The sequence below is a fragment of the Rhyacophila brunnea genome, unplaced genomic scaffold (genome assembly GCF_057557595.1).
Source record: "Rhyacophila brunnea isolate RB1 unplaced genomic scaffold, BYU_Rbru_1.0 scaffold_2, whole genome shotgun sequence".
NCBI lineage: Eukaryota > Metazoa > Arthropoda > Insecta > Trichoptera > Rhyacophilidae > Rhyacophila > Rhyacophila brunnea.
Genome location: NW_028232859.1, coordinates 9,678,761 through 9,697,599, shown reverse-complemented (window position 1 = coordinate 9,697,599; position 18,839 = coordinate 9,678,761). Strand labels below are relative to the sequence as shown.

The 18,839-nt window shown below is 36.1% G+C and overlaps 1 protein-coding gene across 1 annotated transcript in view; it reads left to right on the top strand.

The window, feature by feature from the left end:
- Nucleotides 1-18,839, top strand: part of ogre (optic ganglion reduced) — an 80,364-nt gene that overhangs the window by 45,556 nt on the left and 15,969 nt on the right. Inside the window, exons 3-4 of the mRNA XM_085946661.1 lie at nucleotides 7,497-7,610; nucleotides 13,952-14,107. Of these exons, the coding sequence (XP_085802787.1) occupies nucleotides 7,497-7,610; nucleotides 13,952-14,107 (270 nt within the window). The remainder of the gene's footprint in view (nucleotides 1-7,496; nucleotides 7,611-13,951; nucleotides 14,108-18,839) is intronic.

Sequence of the window (18,839 nt, the reverse complement as noted above, 5' to 3'; positions counted from 1 at the left end):
GATGCTATGTTATTTTTTTACTATCGTCATATAATTATAATATATATGTATTGTCTTTGTTTAATATATTCTAATTGAATTCCTTTGTTTAATAATCGCTTTTCAATGAATCACGTTTGATAAGTTTACTAAGTAGGTGGGTATATAAAACTTGGCTCTATAATCTTGAGTGCGTATGTCGTAGCGGTAATCTAGAAGCGACTACATATTCCTCCGCTCTTTTAGGTACACATCTCCATCCTGACCCCCGCTTTCATCCTTAACACTAGATACTGCCCTTTGGAATTACAGTCATCGTATGGTGGTAGAATACTGTGTGAAAACAAATGAAGATAGATCAGTCAAATATGTCCTTATTTATTAAATTTTACTTGAAAGGCATGGTAGGTAATTACTATAACTTTACTATATTATTCAAAATACAATGTTTACAAGATTCACACAAGCACTATCCTCATTAGCCCCCCTCCAATCAAAGATACAGATCATATGAGTATTTATTACATAGTAAGTATAATATCATGCCGTCCATCCATAACAGGACCTGGTCTCTCGTCACTCCTAAATCTATGCAGTGTGCATCCATAATTCGGTGCATGGAACCATCTTTTTAACATTTCATGTCGAATAAACTTGTTTTGTCGGCGACCTCAAAATACCATTTTTTTCTGAAATTGCGAGGAGTTGAATTTACTGTTCGTTTTCGTGATGGTCGTAAAATTAGATAATGATGTCCTTATAATGTTTATTTTAAATTTGTCATCATCAACATAGACCCTCTTGTCTGTTTTCTCGGTATTTAAAAAAATAAAAATATAATAATTATAATAATGGTAACAATGAGTTTCAGTTTTGTGTAACCTTCGCAATATTGTATTTAACATGACTGTTATTTTTTTTATGACTCAATCTTTTATTGATCGTAGGATGTCGATTTCTAACAATTTCATGGACTCATCTTTCTCAATATATCGGGTGAAAATAAAATTACTTTTGGTACCTACCAGGGAACTCAGAAATATTTAAAAAAATTTCTTTTCTGTGGTACCTACCTATAGTTAGTTACGGTGACCATATTTTTCCGCAAAAAATAAAGAACTAACCAACAAAGATTCATTAGAAAAAAATATATTTTGTATAAATTATTTTCATCTTTCTTCTGGAATAATTATACCAGTAGCGAAGACTCCATACTAGGCGATTATTTAAAGCCTACCTTCTTAAGAAAAATATTTTCTTAATTTTATACTCACATAATAATATTATATTCAATATGCCCAACGACATCTATCGTATAATTGTCATAATAATTTTACGATCTTCCCTTATTTCAATAAGCACCATTTATGGCATGTCTCGAAAGTTTAAAAAAAATAAGCGACATCTTGTTTCGCTTCACATATTGTATGGATTATGTTCGCGTGAATCGAAAGTTTTTTTTATATTATATTATATCATAATTTCAAGACGTCTGCGGCGGCCCATACAAATCGGTAAGCTATTCAAGGAGCGCTTACGTATTACGTAAATGCATATTTAATCAAAATAATTAATATAATGATTTAAAAAAAATAATCTCTATGGGATTTAATCACATATAAATATTGATTGTTGTTAAAAATATAAAATAATTAATCTCGTATTTTTTATTTATAATTTATTATGGAACAGATACCTACACAACAACGGATTTTTTTAAAGATGACAATATATTGCAATTTATTACATTACAATCTTGCGTTTATAAATGTTTAGGAAAATACATAATTCAAATTAATTGCTTAATTTTATACCATCAGTGAACTTTTGAAATTTCATCGATTTTTGTGTACCTATCCATCAGTAGTAATGTCGGGTTATCTTCTTATTTCCGGTAAATATATCCAACAAGTGTGCTTTCTCCACAGCCTACCTCTTTCCAAAAGTCACCCTTCGCCACTGTAATATACTTAATCTTTTTTATCTTTATTAAAATTACATTAGTTGATTGATGCGTACGACTTTTTCTGGCGAAGAAACAATTAAACGCAATGTATGCTGACATAAAATCATAATGTTTGACCACTTTAAAAATATTATAGTGACACATTTTAGCCAAGAGTCATTTAAATTTAAATGCAATAATATCTGGATATACGATGACTTCTTGCGATCAATCGATAAATGCGATTCACCTGGTGAAGAAACAATATTTTTAATGCGATAAAAGCTGCCACATAATTCAGTATTTTCACCATTTAAAAAATGCATATCATATTGTATGCGATGTCTGCGCATACGAAATATAGGTTTTGCTACTTAAAAAAATTGAAACAAATATTGGTGAAAAATCAACTAAATGCGATGTATGCTGACATACAACAATTGTGTTTGGGAAATTCATTTTCTACCATGTTTTTTTTACACTATCAAAAGATTTCAGACCTATTCAGTGTTACCAACTAACATGCCAGACGGGGTACGAAAACAAGCTATTTGGCAGGAAAAACGCTAGATTTTGTGAAAATGATTTTTTATACCAAAAACGAAATCAATATCTTTTTTCGCCTATTGAGAAAAGATAAAAATATGAAAAATAATTGGCCATGCCTACGGCAAAAATTCACACTATATTTTCCCAGAAACTTATCTAAAAAATCACAAAAAAATCCCATTCTATCCTATTATCTGTATACATTCAATAGGTACTGCACTATACTATAATATACGAATTACAGTTAAAATGACAGTATTATATTAAGTATGTTGTTTTATTTCTCATGTACCGACCTACATTAGTTAAGTACGTATAAATGATGGTCTGTGGATAAACTAATTATCTAACATGTTTTCAGCATATCGTCACTGTTCTGGCAGAAGACACTAATTCGAAAAAAATACATATTGAGTTAGTTATACCAAAATGTTCCTTATTTCAAACTTTACCGTCCGGAAACCTTCTTCATAAATAAACAATCTTTATTTTAAAGTCAACCTTTTTACGATTACTTAATAAACTCACATGATAGACCATTTCAAACATTTTAACAACTTCAAAGTCAAATTAATCAAAACTAGTATTCTCCAGTTAGTGTGTTCTGCCAGAACAGAGACGATATGTAAAAGCTGTTGGAGGTGGTGGTATCAAAAAACGCTAGCAAAAACGCCACAAGCTAGGTGCACCTACTGACAAAAATTCACTCAAAAGTGATGTGACAAACGAAAAATAAAGGATTACTGCAGAATCCTAAAGTAAATTTCTAAGATAAAGGATGTTTGGTCACCATATTAAGTTTAATTTAGTATTAGCTTTCAAATGAGCCGAAAATTACCTACCAAGAAATAATTTCTATGGCATCCCACAACGAGGATGCGGTCTACGGACAGCTGTAGTGTGAACTGTGAAACTCATTACAAAGTTGACGCAATAAAATTAGCTTTAAATGAAAATGAATAATATAATAGAAATAGATGCACCTTACTCCATGACGTGACGCACGACGATGACTGTTACATAATTGCGTATCAGATCAAGCGTCCGATTGTCACATACGTCGATCAATGGTCTTTGAGATACCTGCTAAAGAATCTCTTCTTCCACTGCTTTTCACGAAATAAGTAGGTACTGTATTGGGTATTCTTGTTTGATAAGAAAAAATGTATTTATTTTATTTTTATTCTGTTTACCTTGTTCCGGACAAATACGGTAGGGAATCGCGGATGAGAATAGGCGAATGTTTATGCGTAAATTGGTTTGCTCTAGGTACATGCTCTTCATCCAAACACACATTGAAAAACAACATACGATATGAATAATAGTGGTACCTCCGCTTTAGCCCGGTTTCTCTCTCGTACCCAGACAGTACACATTATGCGCACTTAGAGTTGGGTATTTCCCGAGAAAATCTCAATATCGAGATTCGGGATTTCCAAACAAAAATATACATAATATTCTAAGATACCGAGAAAATTAAAAAAAAAACCTATAAAAAATCCTAAAATCAATGTAAAAACAGACAAATTCCAAAAAAATAATGTTTTATTTAAAGTAAGAAGAAAAACAAATAGTAGGAAAACAAAAATAATTCAAAACATTACTTATTAAAATAGAATTTCAGAAAACACATGTCAATGGCTGCGTCTGACAATCGCGTACGCTTTTAAGACACAAAATTTCCTGATGTTGAAAAATTGCGCTCATTTTGAGTCGACGTTGGCTTAATTGTGTTGAACTAAAATCACACCATCGCACTAATGATATATTAGTATTTTGTAGTTGTGATCTTTGTCGTCACAATTACAAAATAAAAGGAGTTTCTTAATAGGAATAGAATAAAGTAAAGTATAAAGTATAGTTAAAAGCAAAGAGAGCATGAGACATAAGCAAGGGCCGTGGATTACCTGATCTTTTTCAAGCCGAACAATAATTACTTCTGCAACCTCGCAACTGACAACTGTAAAATTGGATTAGAAAACAAGAAGGGATTACACGGCTGAAGGCACGTGCAATCTATGATTTAGGATGTACACAATAAAGTCCTGGACGCCACACGATCTTGAGAACGTGAAAGATTATAATCATTTAACAGTGTGGAATAAAGTGGGAACAATAAATCAAAGAGCAATTTATATACTTGGAAAAATAGTGAATCAAATAATAGTTTTAAAATACCCAAACTGGAACGATCAGAGGCTTCAAACACGGTGGCTGCATCGTTCTCCGTTAAGTGACGTCCATGATAAATGTTGGGTAAAACTCAAGCGAAGCACGACTATAATACTAGACGACAGTCAGAATCGAATTCAAACTCAAAGTTTGTTAATTTATTTCAATTAAAAAAAGTTTTTTCAATTAATATTTGATAATAAAGAAATCCCGAAACCCGAGAAAACATTCTCGAGATCCGAGATTTCCCGAAATGTTAAAAATTTCTGTTTTCGAGATTCGGGATAGAAAATCTCGAAAACCAACTCTATGCGCACTGCGTGTTGTACCTACTCATTGTAATGGACGCAGGCTCGATATGATAACGTAACATAAATTAAGCACGTGTTAACGTGATAAATGTTTGTCGAGAACTTTTTAGAAATAATAAGAGATAAATCATGAATATTATTATTAATATGCACACAAGATGTACCTAACTAATAGTGACTAACGTGTCAATACATACATGACACATTTTATACATAAATTTGTATGTAAATCAATTTTATTACTCACTCCACGTTTTACGCTAGACGTACCAATGATTAATTTAATTGATCTAGTGATTCCCAACCTTTTAATCAGTGCTTAATCAATTTTCTATTTTGTTCACGGACCACACAGGGCAAAGGTGTCGCGGATAATAATATACTCTCACTTCTCTACACTATTAATTATGCCTAATCTAGATTAAAGCATCTTGTCAATATTCGGCGGAATACAAACAAATGTGGACATAGAGCCGCGGTAGACTGGCGGCCAGGGATTAACGTTCTGGCGAGGCTGTGACCCTGTGACTAGATTTAATTCTCGCACTGGTGACATGTGCGATAAACTTAAACAAGTGTTAAAGAACACGTTAAATTCAATAGTTACATCTGTATAATAATATGTATTAAAGTTTGTCACGTAGACGCAACGCGCATTGGTGATATTTGAGAACATTCGGTCGGGATTTTTATTTCTTGCGTTTTATGACCTGACCGCCATTAAGTCGTAAACCGAAATTAGCTTCAAAGCCTTGGTCCATGGGGCGAGAGACTTTCGTATCGTATTAATCAGTTGTGTGGTGGCGACGTTAAGGCTATAGGTACTTCAGCTGAGGCATGGCCTAAAAATATCGCGACTAGGCGATGCGCAGATTGTGAACATGACGAGAGGCGAACGAAATATAATTTGTCATAAAAATTCAACATACGTTCATTTAATGTTATGTTTATTATTGTATTAGTAATAATAATAGTATATTCATTGACATGTTTTCTTTTTAAAGTTCCTACATGGGTAACGTTTTTTAGTCATCTTTACACGTATTCCTCCGACGCCATCACAAAACAAATTTACGTGCTCACACCTCGGCTGTCGGTCTCCGATTGGCGACGAGTGCGAAATTTCGACCCACCTACTGTTGAAAATTATTTGCCGTTTCACTTATGTATGATGTATGCTCTTCGCGGATTGCGGTAGCCAAAGGCAAATTTAATATGTCGATCTTTGCATCGACAATGGATTCATCTGGCACTGTGGGCATCCGCATTAACGCTATCGCAATGTGCCACTGTATGCACTTTTCTGCACGTAAGTAAAATTACATTGCCCATTTGTTCACGAACATATGTATTTTGGCCTGGAATACCCATTGCGTAAATATTTACAAAACCTAGTGTCAGCGCTAGTGAGATCGCTGAGACTACATGCTATTATAGCTTGGGTCAATATATGGACATCGCCGTACATCAATGCCATGCGTTGTATGACAATAAACTAATAAACTGTGGGTAATAACATTTTGCCATGTTTCACTGAAAACTTGGTGTGGGACCAAGGTAATTATTTCAATTATTTGAACTTTTTTTCGCAACTTTAATAATTTTATCAATAGGCAATGACAATACATGGCACACTGAGTTGCGCGTCACTGTACTAGATAATAACAGTAGTGCATTATCATATTTATACGGTATAGATTATGTCGCTTGTTCCGCAACTCATTACACTGGCTGGTCGTAGGTTCCGGGTTCGATTACTAGCAAGTAATAATAATATTGGTATCTATGTTATTAATTGTTTGAGTTATACATTTGATTCAAAGAGTATGCGATGCTGTCAATGGTCAACGGTCGTGGAAGAGTGATATTCTAATATACTACAAAGAATTTCGATGTGCTGAGTGCTCTGACATTTTTAATTAACCCATCCGCATACGCTAGGTCTAGGTCCCGTTTGGATGGATTTAATTTAATGACCGTACATCTATCTACAAACCGCCCGATTCGACTATTGTATAATATGCCCCCTATATAGTGATTTAGGCCCGTTTCAGACGGTACACTGGTGTCGCGCTCGATAGGAGGTATTTGTATTCGAATAAAACGGCCTTTGTATTATGTTTATGAACGCCCCAGAGCTAATGAGTCAACGCATAATTTTGCGTTATAAATTAGAACATAAAACTGGCTGCGGTAATAAAAACAAGTGTATCGGCGGCTTGAAAATGTAGTGGCCGACGGAAAAGTGTACCGGACAAGCGTTGACTCATTAGCTATGGGGCGTTCATAAACATAATACAAAGGCCCCTTTATTCTAATACGAAGGCCTCCTTATTATATACGAGTGCGACATTGGTGTCCCGTCTGAAACGGGCCTCAGTTTATACTTAACTGTGTATGTTGATACTAAATGCACTATTATTAGGTAGGTACTCTTTTTGTTTGGCAAATACCGAATCAGCTCAGCTAGTGTTTATTACCCTTTGTTGCAATCTTTAAAAATACATTTGTTAATTAATTTTTATCGTTTTTCTCAACAGTACGTTCCGGGCAAGCACGTACCGCACCCAGGAATCGATAATGACTTCGACGACGAGGATGCGAAGAAGTACTACACCTACTACCAATGGGTCTGCTTCGTGCTCTTCTTCCAGGTCAGTACCAACTTCTACTCCAAGTCTCGTCATCTTTATCTTATTCAATGTAATTGTAACTGTGACTGTTTGACATTTGCTGAATGTTATTTTCATAGACTACGTGCATCCTGACACGGGGCCCCAGGCATGTTCTACAGCAGCGTTCCACAACTGGTATTTCGCGGAACCCTAGGGACTATAATTATTAATACACTCTTTATTTCGTTCCAAATAAAATTTGTAAATATTAGAGAATATTCTTTAAAAATAAATACAGGGGCAGCTGAGGCTGTTGGAGTGGACCTGCTTCAGAATTCTCATTTTAGACATTACCAGCAGTTAATTGATGCAACTTGTCATTTTGTTCTCATATTTATTATCTTGTTTTGATGTGAATAAAGTTTTTAAAACGAATTTATTACAACGTTTTTATTAGCTCGTATTCTTGTTTGTCCAGTGCAAATCTTGCATTCGATTTTTAACTAACTTCCCGACTAGCTAGACATTTGAAACTTTTGGAATATACCAGAACACGATGCCAATGCATTCTTTTAATACTTTTAGCCATCTTTAAGCAGAATTGAATTCATTTTCAGTAAATTCTGTTTAGTATGGAAATTTATTTCAGAAAAATCCTTAAAAAGTAAAATACTATTATTGGTTGCTAATGGGGGGGTCCTAGCAATTAAATTATTAATATATACGTGCGTTACTATGGACATCAAAATGAAATGTCAAAATGACATTTCAGTATTCTATATTTGTTTGTTTGTTTGTTTGTTTGTTTGTTTTTTATTTACTTCATATCATGTACAAGTTTGAGCATATTGAGCATAATAATTCAACAGAAAATTTAAAACGTTGAATACCTATAAAAAGTTCTTTTTATCTTGTAATTATTTTTATACCATTATCAATATAAGCTAAAGGTCCATATTAGGTACTTATTATTATCAATATAAGTTATAGGTATTGACGTTTTCTACTTTTGTTATTATATAAATAAATATATTCGATAATATTGATAATATGACATTGTTATGTAAGTAATAAATAATTTAATAAGTTTTTTTCTCAAATTAAAAATCACGTTGCAATCGTTTGGACCAATCCTTGTCGTGCACATAAAGTTTGCCAAAAACAAGACTGACAACTCACGGCCGATCTGATCGAGTGATAATAATGATCTGTGCCAAAAGTGCATGGTACAGTTCAAACAACTGGACTCGTATCTGCGAGGCGAGTAAAAATTATTCCAGAGCAAGATAAAGGCAAAAAGTAGACTCGTGTCTCGACTTTTCCGTACAAGGTATCGTTTTCGAAGTAGCCTGCCTCGCCTGTACTGGCGAGTCTGACAGGGAACGAAATGACCCGTCTGCAATCGCCAGAGGAATGTAACAGGCCAGATAATAAATTTACAAGAAGCTACGAGATAGCGCATAATAGTAAATATAAAAAAAAAAAAAACATTTTGTATGCTCGCTCTCCTAGGTAGGTAATTCAAATATAGATTTATATTAAAATTTGTTCTGGTTTAGAGGATGTGTATTAATTTTATTAAAATCAATAATAAATAAAGACATTCATTATTATAAGTACCTACATAATATTATACTCTTCTTGGTCGTTCCCATATCAAATGTTGTCATTTTTTGAGCGACTTAGACTTACCACTCTTTTCGATCCTCTGATTCTCTCGGGGCAGAGTGAATGCTTCCCCCAGTTAGGTCCTTCACTTGGTCGCTCAAGCGCGCCAACACCCGAAACCACCAGTCTCTTCGGCCCCGGCCAGTGTGGACGCGTTCGGCGTAGCGTTGAGCAGCGTGCGCAACCCAAACGTATAACCAAAAAAGACATTATCTACGAACATTTTCACACACGTTTATACGTTTGAGTTGCGCACGCCGCTCAATGTCAACAATAATTGTCCAACAACTGCAGAATGCATCTCGGATGTATTGTCGAGGGCCGTTCCTTTATCTGCAGTCTCTGGATGATTGACCGGTTCGTTATAATATGCTCTGTCTAATAGGGTATCCATGGAAATAAGCCGAACCGAATCGTTTATGACGGTCTTACCTTACGCCGGAACCGTTTATTGCCTAATAAAACTTATCGAGTGTTCACCCACTTGTCTGCGAATTTGTATATACGGGTGCCGCCGTGTTCCAGTATGCTCCATTCAAATAACGGTGTTTGTACATGCACGTTTGTAAATGGTTATCGTGATAGTATACCTACCTACTATATAATTATTATGCATACATCGATTCCAGCATAATCATGTGAATTGAGTTGTTCAAAATATTATATTACTTATATTTATTTGATTTTCATGAATCTGCGTCTGATGTGTATTTACTAACGAGACTTTTAAATTTGAAAGCGTCGCCGCTTTTACGAAATTTGCGGCATTGTAGATTAGCTTTATCTACGAAAGCAATGTTTAGTACCTATAAATAAAGCATTCATGATTGAATAAAATGAAGCACCAATTATAGAATCAATTGTAAAATAGATAATACCATTAGACAATAATCAAAATAATTCACTGAATCATAATGAAATACGGAAGAAAACAAGTACCTATGACAATTATCAACAAACGCGGGCTGTCAGTTGCGATCTGTCAAAAATGGACTCTGCCGAATTTAGCAATCGGTTCGCTAAACTTATGGTAGAGGGGCATTAGGTGTTCGGGTTCGGCGAGATGCTTATGTACAAAATTTCCATGAACGGAATTATACGTTTTGCACGCTATCTGGCGTAAAATCGCATTCGAAAATATTGCATGAACAGGGTATAAGAATCTAAGACCTAAGAAATACACATTTCGAAGGCATCAATTGCCTTCCACTCTCTTGCATTTTGAATGCATGACATTTGGAGAACACTTATGCTTGCGCAAGCATCTTTTTTGTGGCAATTGAAATTCCCCGATTCTTCCATATAGTGGCAATACGTGTCATCGCATTTTTCGCAACTGTTTGCGCCTTCTTACCTCTGCTTCACTTTTCACTAATGGTCGATCCCAGATATACAATCTCGTCCACTGTTTCCAGGTTTTCGGGTATACTTGTTGCTGGTAGAAGTTTAACCCGATCGACGTAATCGTATAAGTTATAATAACATTATGAACTGTTACATTATTGGTTTTAAAAACATAACAGATACGAAAGAGATTATACAATGATTCTGGGAAAGATATTTGTTGCCAAGAATGAAGAAGGAGCTAGAACTCACAACAACGATGCATACTTTCAAATTAAGCTAGTTAAGCCCAACAAATGAACAGATCGAAGAGTCTTAAGAGTTTTTGATTCGTACACATTTTCAGGAACCAATTACGTACGAAAGTTGAGGGCCGCCTGTATACTATAGTTTGTAATACTTACAATAATCTACTTGTAAAAAAGGCCTATAACGTCGTGGGTCCCAGGTTCGAACCCTGGGTCTGGCAAGTACACGTATTGTTTTTAAATTTGTGTATAGTCAGAGTATGAATCTAATAGGTTGAGCAAGTGGCTAACATCCATTTCTCGTAAAAACAAAAATCTGTTAATACAAAAACCTCCATTCTGTGGAGGCCCATAATATGATCATATTAGGATCGGATATGGTCGATATGATATATAAAAAAAGGCCATGAACTCATTCTTCGAGCAATATTTATTATATTACATATTAGTTTTATTTAAATTATGGATACAATGAATCTAGTTTGCAATTGCTATACCTCAGTTGAGGCATGGCAACGAAATATAATCTGTCATATAAATCCAACATGCGTCCATTTAATGTTCTGTTTATTGTTCTATTAGTAACAATAACAATAATATATTCATTGACTTGTTTTCTTTTTCAAGTAAATGGGTAACGTTTTTTAGTCATCTTTACACGATTTAAGAATTAATACCTCCCCCCTGTTGCAATCACGAAACAAATTGACGTGTTCACAGCTCGACGTTCGCTCTCCGATTGCCAGCGAGTCCTAAATTTCGTCGCGCCTATGAAAATTATTTGCCGTTTCACTGAAGTACCGTCTTAAGTAATATATTATATTCAATGAAATAGTGGAAACCGATTATATCACATTATATGGTAAAGATTTTTTTCAATTAGTTCGGTTTATTGCGGAAAAATGTACCTGGTTATCTTGCAATCACAATTAAAATTAACTGATTTCACTTTATCACTTTTTTTTTTGAAAACCTTATAAATACAACTGTTTTGCGTCTATATTATTCTGCTGACCTTATCCATTCTTAGAGACCCCCAAAGAATACAAAGTTGTTGGAAAAGTATCACCAAAACACCACGCACAGTAAGTTATCGGATTGCATGAATTTGGCAGTTAGTATTATTTTTGTTACAGCATAATTATTTTCCAATGGTAGTGGTCTGTTCGATTTTGTTTTATAGATATAGCAAACTATTAGTATAATAAAGTTATGTCTACGTGGTTTATTTAATTTACTGCCACAATATAACGCAGTAGGTATAGAAACAGCATCCACGACCACATTATAAATCTGTTACAATAAATCGACTGCAAACTTTTAGATTGTAGAACGAGCTGAAGATTTCGGGTGAGATTTTTTTCCCGAATCTCTTCAACTGCAATTATGCCCGGGGCGGAGACTGGTAAAATGATAATTATTGTTACATTCCTGGGCCGAATGAGTTAAGTTAAGGGGTAGTTAAAGTTAACCGACCGGTTTAGCAGTTATGGAGATTTCGGTTCGACGGCAACCGGCGATGGAAGGAAACCGCCGCGTCTCGCCGCAAACAGCTTTTTAAAGGAATTTCAAGGAGTATGTCGTGTTATCGTGGATCACGATTACCGTGTGGTCTGGCGCGAAGGATACATATAGGGAACTTTAATCCTCTTATAAATAACACTAGAGTTTACTTACATACGTTGTCCTTTCGGCTGAGTAACGCGGCGTAAGCTTACGACGGAATTCTCAATAAATCTTTATTTTGATATAGGTATATTGTACCTTGTACCCACCCTTTCCATCGGTTTCGAAGTGATTGTCTATATCATTTTTTGTCCATGTACAACTTTTGACTTGATCGCTACAAAGAATTTCAGGGTTTTTACAAGACGGGGTGGGGTGTCTAACGGTTGACGGAAATTTTCCACTGTAACTTTTTTTTTATCACCCAGCACATAATGAGCATTTATTTATTAAGAAAACAAAACATTGTGGACATAATAATGCTAAATCCAAGACGTTCACAACTTGAAATTTACATTCTAACAAATATTACCCTCACAAGACAGAAAACACATAAGTATACATACTTACAAGTTTATACAGTAAAATTAAATTTCGAAAACAAAATACACAGTACCTACGTCACTGAAAATGTCTATGTCTTTTTGTTTTGCACCCCTCGCTAATGGTGCCTGATAGGCTTGGCACGAGGAAACAGTCCCGACCCAGAATAGATCATGGCGACCACGTAGGTAATTGACAGTTGCATGGAAATTCAAATTCTTTTAGTATTCATTAGTAGTATAGTTTGTGTGTCAGATACCTACTGCAATAGTCGCAAATTCATCCGAATCGTCCGCGGTGGAATACTCGACTGCCGTTAAATGCACAATATAATAATATAGTTTGTTAAATCTTAATTTTTGCCTAATGCATTTATTATATACAACTGGAATTAAACGCGTGAAATAAATTGCTGTAGATTTGATATCCGGCGCCTATGCTCCATCGAGCTTCACAGCCGGAAACAGCGAAATATGGATAAATAGGTAGGCAGAGGCTTATGCAATTCTTTGTATGCATATACTTTGTCCCAGAATAATGCAATTATGTTTGATGTACATATTATATTATCGATATAATTTCGACGTGAATCGTAAAATACAAGAGATAAAGAACTAGGTATATCAATAAGAGTTAAATATAAGATATAAAAAAACAGACGATTATTGCTTTTATTTCTTTGATATTTCGATGCGAACTTATGATATTTTGTTCAGGGCTCGAAATGGAACGGAGGCCAGCACCGGTTCATGATCGCCCCATAGATTATCGCTCCGTCTCGTGGAAAAAATAATTTGACCGACTGAACTAGGTAGGCCAATAGGCCATATTGTAACAAAAATCTAATACACTCATTTTTATAAAATATATTTAAAATTAGACAAATATTATGTTGGTATTTTATGAAAATTATCAAGCTCTACGTTTCAAATAATTTTCCATATATCTGAAGATTAGATTTAAACACATCTATATAAGTATTATATTTGAAAAGAATTTAAAGTCATTTAGAATGTGCAATGTAATTATACTTTTTCTTATAGTATTTAACTGAGTTTATTTTTCCCGTAGGCGATCATGTGCTACACGCCCAAGTTCCTTTGGGACGCCTCGGAAGGCGGGCTGATGAGGACAATAGTGATGGGGTTGAACATGGGACTGTGCCAGGAGAAGGAGAAGAACGAAAAGAAAGAGGTTCTCATCGACTATCTTCTCAGGCATGTCAAGGTAAGCCCGCTATAAATGCTACTATTATAAGTAAACACCCACTCAATGTTTTATGTGTGTCAAACCTATAAATGAAATAATATTATATCTACCCAGATCGCCATCATTACTTGCGTTTCACTGTGCATATTATATTCACAAGAAGTAACATTAATTTAATTGTAGTTGATTTTAAATTTACGATGCGATGTATTCTAGTTTTCTTCACTTTGAGGATGGTTAAAATACAATAACTAGAGTTGCATATTGATAGCTTCCACAACGTCTTTTTTTGAACATGTTCGATCCTAAGACGATCATATGGGTGGATGTTTGCCATTTGCTCAACATGTTGAGTCCATAGGTACTCTGATTCGAAACATACATTGATAAACAATATGTCATATTTTTTTTCTATATATGCCTTTATGGATACGTCCCATATAGGTACTATCGAGGTTTCATTCGGGACTTTGGCACGCAAACTACTCTACTTGATGCTAGACAAATGAAAATTGTGCCGGCTGAGAAATATTCCTTATTGAAAACTATTCTTCTACCCGCATCGGGTATTGCTAATTTGAATTCGGCCAGGGCCTATGAAACCGCCTTGCAAAAAACCTGGAAAATTCTTTTTAGCGCAAGGCGGTGGTGATTCTGATGAATATTTTGTCGTATTCATTGAAAACTGATAACTCCGATTTATAGCCGAGTTGTTCCCGTGGTAAAAGAAATGTTTTCCTTCTCCAACTTAAAAATTGTCCTGCCAACATTTTCAGGCTCATCAAAAAAAAAAATGTCATATTGCCAGCCTCAGGATTCAAACCTATCGACAAAGAATTATCATATCTCTAAATTAAATAGTAACATTTCTAGAGTCAATGTGGCAAAGAGTAGGCGCCCGCCGCCCTAGGCGAAGCTGGGGGGTGGGATCGAATCGCGCGTCTGGGAAATTCACATGTGTATTTGGATCTTGAACATACATATGCCTAGATATATGACATATGTTGACTAAATGAACAATAATAATTTCTTCGAGACACTCAAGATTTATTCCGGATTGCAGAATTAATAAAAATGGTATTTTTTTAAACACTATTAGAGGTTTCTATGTGAAAATTATACTGCATTCAGTATTGGTTTGATCACAAACCCTTATTCTTTAAGTATCACCTCCTCGTGTGACCAGCGCGATATTCTACATTTTTTGAGACTGTTAACTCGAACAACGAGGTTGCGCTCTTATGTAGATTATGTAGCCACGATATTCGCCTTCTGCCCAAGACCTCTTGCGTGTACCCGTATAACGAAATAAATTACCGAACTCTCTTGTCCCCTCGAATAACCTGTCTCAGAGAATTCCCTAGCTTTTCCATATATTTTACAACCTTTGTATGGTATTTAATGGCCTTTCGGGATTACGGAATCAGGTTGGCTTAATGGCAGACCGGGCTGATAACGGCCGAGCTAGGAATCTCACATAGATTAACTATCGGAAAGCAGAAGCATCGGTTGGTTGATTCTAGTAGTAGCACGTAGTAGTAGCACAGACTTCGGGATTAAATATAAACAAATTACACATATTAGGCATTGTTGGTCAATTACTCGTCCAGTGTCCATGACACTCCATTAGGTTATCGAGACAAAAAAATGTAAACGTCACCATGTCCTTTCTTTACAGTTAGAACTCATTGTATCACCATCGCACCTTACATAATGGTTTACATATAAAAAAATAAACCACGTACAGTTATTTTATCATTTTTTGATGAAAATTCCTGCATTACTTGGCGTTTACACACGCAATATAGTCGCGCGGCTATCGGCCGATCGCTCGAGCGTGACTTGCACGCCTCACTCGCACCAAAAATACCCACTTTTGTGCAAAAAATCGAATGATACTTCGTTCGACACCGAGTTGACGCGCGGGTACAAAGCCCCAAGTAGAATTTTATTATCATCGTACATTGACTTGGTTTCTGGGAAACTGAACTGTCCGTGCACGTGCCGGAAATGACAAAACGAACAAGTCGAACAGATTTAAGTTTTGGTTTTTTGTTCAGGGCTGGAGGAGTCATTTCAAAAAAATATGACTCCAACTCCAAATTCGACCCCGACTCCGATTCCTAAGAGTCCCAAAGTCCCAAGTCGTAAGAATTAAAAAACCCAACACGAAAGTTTTTTCATGATTAAATGAAGGGAAAAAAGCGAAAGTTGAAATCGATCGAATTCTGACACTGTTAAAACTAATTTGAATCAAAAGTCCGATCCAATGCAATGAGAATTTAAATCAATATCATCATCATCATCATCAGCCTGAATCTATCCACTGCTGGATGAAGGCCTCTTCAAGTTGCTTCCACTTCTCTCGGTCCTGTGCATTGCGTTGCCACGTACTTCCGCAGAACTTTATCATTTCATCGATCCAGCGGCCTCTAGGTCTACCTTGTGGACGTTTTGTACTTCTTGGATACCACTGGATGACTAGATTTGTCCAACGATTGTCTCTTCTTCGAGCTATGTGTCCAGCCCATCTCCATTTAAGGCTTTTAATAAACTCTATTACATCGCAAACCCTTGTCTGCTTCCTTATCCACTCATTCCTCTTTTTGTCCTTTCGCGTTATGCCCAGCATGCACCTCTCCATACCACGTTGTGCTACTCTAAGTTTCTGGATCTCTCTTTTACTTAGGGTCCATGTTTCACACGCATATGTCATCACGGGAAGCACACACTGGTTGAACACTTTGCGCTTTAGGCACAGTGGAAGGTCACTTTTGAAGACATTATTCAGGCGGCCAAAAGCACTCCAGCCTAGCTTTACTCTGCGAACAATTTCATCAAATATACATCCATCTATAGATACTTGTTGTCCCAGATAGATGTAGCTTTTCACCTGTTCGAGCTGAGTGCCATTGATGAGGATCTCTTTTTGGCCTGCAAAGCAGTTGAACATGACTTTCGTCTTTGTTACATTTATTTTCAAACCTACTTTGTTGCTTACTTCAGCGAGTTCCTGCATTCTGCTTTGGAGGTCTTCTGAGTCTTGCGAGAAAATTACTATGTCATCGGCAAAGCGCAGATGACTCAGGTATTCTCCATTTATGGGGATCCCTTTGTCATTCCAGTCAAGTTGCCTGAATAAGTCTTCAAGGGTAGCTGTAAATAGTTTAGGTGAGATTGTATCACCTTGTCGGACTCCTTTGCTGATAGGAAATCTGCGCGATGGTTTATGGAGATTTACAGATGCTGTTGCGCTACTGTATATATTATTGAAAATATTTATATAGCGTCCAGGGATTCCTTGTTTTCTGAGTGCGTCGAGTATTGAACATTTCTTTATCGAATCAAACGCCTTCTCATAGTCTATAAAACCCATGCATAGTGGCAGTTTGTATTCCTGGTACCGCTCTATGATTTCTCTGACGACTTGGATATGGTCCATAGTGCTGTATCCTCCTCTAAATCCGGCTTGTTCTCTCGGTTGGTTCTCGTCTAGTACATTTTGCAGACGGTTTGAGAGAATTTTTGTGAACGTCTTGTAGAGAATAGGGAGTAGACTTATTGGACGATAATTTGCTAGGTCTTCTCTGTCACCTTTTTTGTGAAGAATGACAATGCTGGCATTTTTCCATACCTCTGGGACATCCTCTTTGCATATGCAGGCTGTGAACAATTGTGCAAGTACTTCATTTGCATCCTTTCCTGCTTTTTTGAGGATATCTATCGTTAAACCGTCTTCCCCGGGGGCTTTCCCACTTTTCATGTAATTTAAAGCATGGGTTACTTCCCAGGATGTAATTTCGGGAGTATGGTCTTCCGAATTTCCATTTCTCTGAAGATCTAAGTCTATAGTCGTATTGTCAGTGTCATCACTGTAGAGATCGCTGTAGAACTCTTCAACTCGGCTTAACAAGTGTTCCCAATTTCTGACGATAGAACCATCTTTTGCTTTTAGTGCTGTGATTTGACGTTTTCCTATCGACAAGCATTGCTTGTTTTTGTTTAAACTTCTGCCTGCTTTCACAATTGCTTGTATGAGGTTTACATTGAATTTACGAAGGTCTTCTCTAATCTTCCTTCGGAGGGTTTTGCAAAGTGATGAAAACTCCATATCGTTTTGCGCCTGTCTATCGCTCTTGGTTTTCCTTCTCTGCTCCATAAGATTCAATGTTGCCTTCGAAAGCTTGGTGGAAGGTGTAACTTCTGAGCTTTTTACGCCTGTTTTTTCTGCACATTGTAGAATAATATTCGTTATATCCTCCGCGTTGGATAGGGAAACGGTTTCGTTCTCATCTAAGAAAGCCGATAGTGCATTTTTGAGTTCATTTTGGAATTCAGTATTGTTCTGCAGGTATACGCGAGCATTTGACTTCTTCTGCAGTTTGGATCTTTCTGATTTGACGTTCAATCTTATCTTACATCTCACCATCCGGTGATCACTGCCGGTGTTAAACTGATTGATCACCTTACAGTTTAAAAATGTATATTTTCTGTCAGTGAGGATGTAATCGATTTCGCTGGTCCTTCCTGTCGGGCTTCTCCACGTCCATTTACGTGTAGGTTTATGTTGAAAAAAGGAATTCATGATGTGAAGATTGTTGGTTTCAGCAAACTCCACAAGCATGTCCCCTCTACCATCCCTTGAGCCATGTCCGAAATGTCCGACCGCTACGTCATCTCTTTGGTATGATCCAATACGTGCATTGAAATCTCCCATTATGATGTTGAAGTGGCATTTACTTTTATTTTT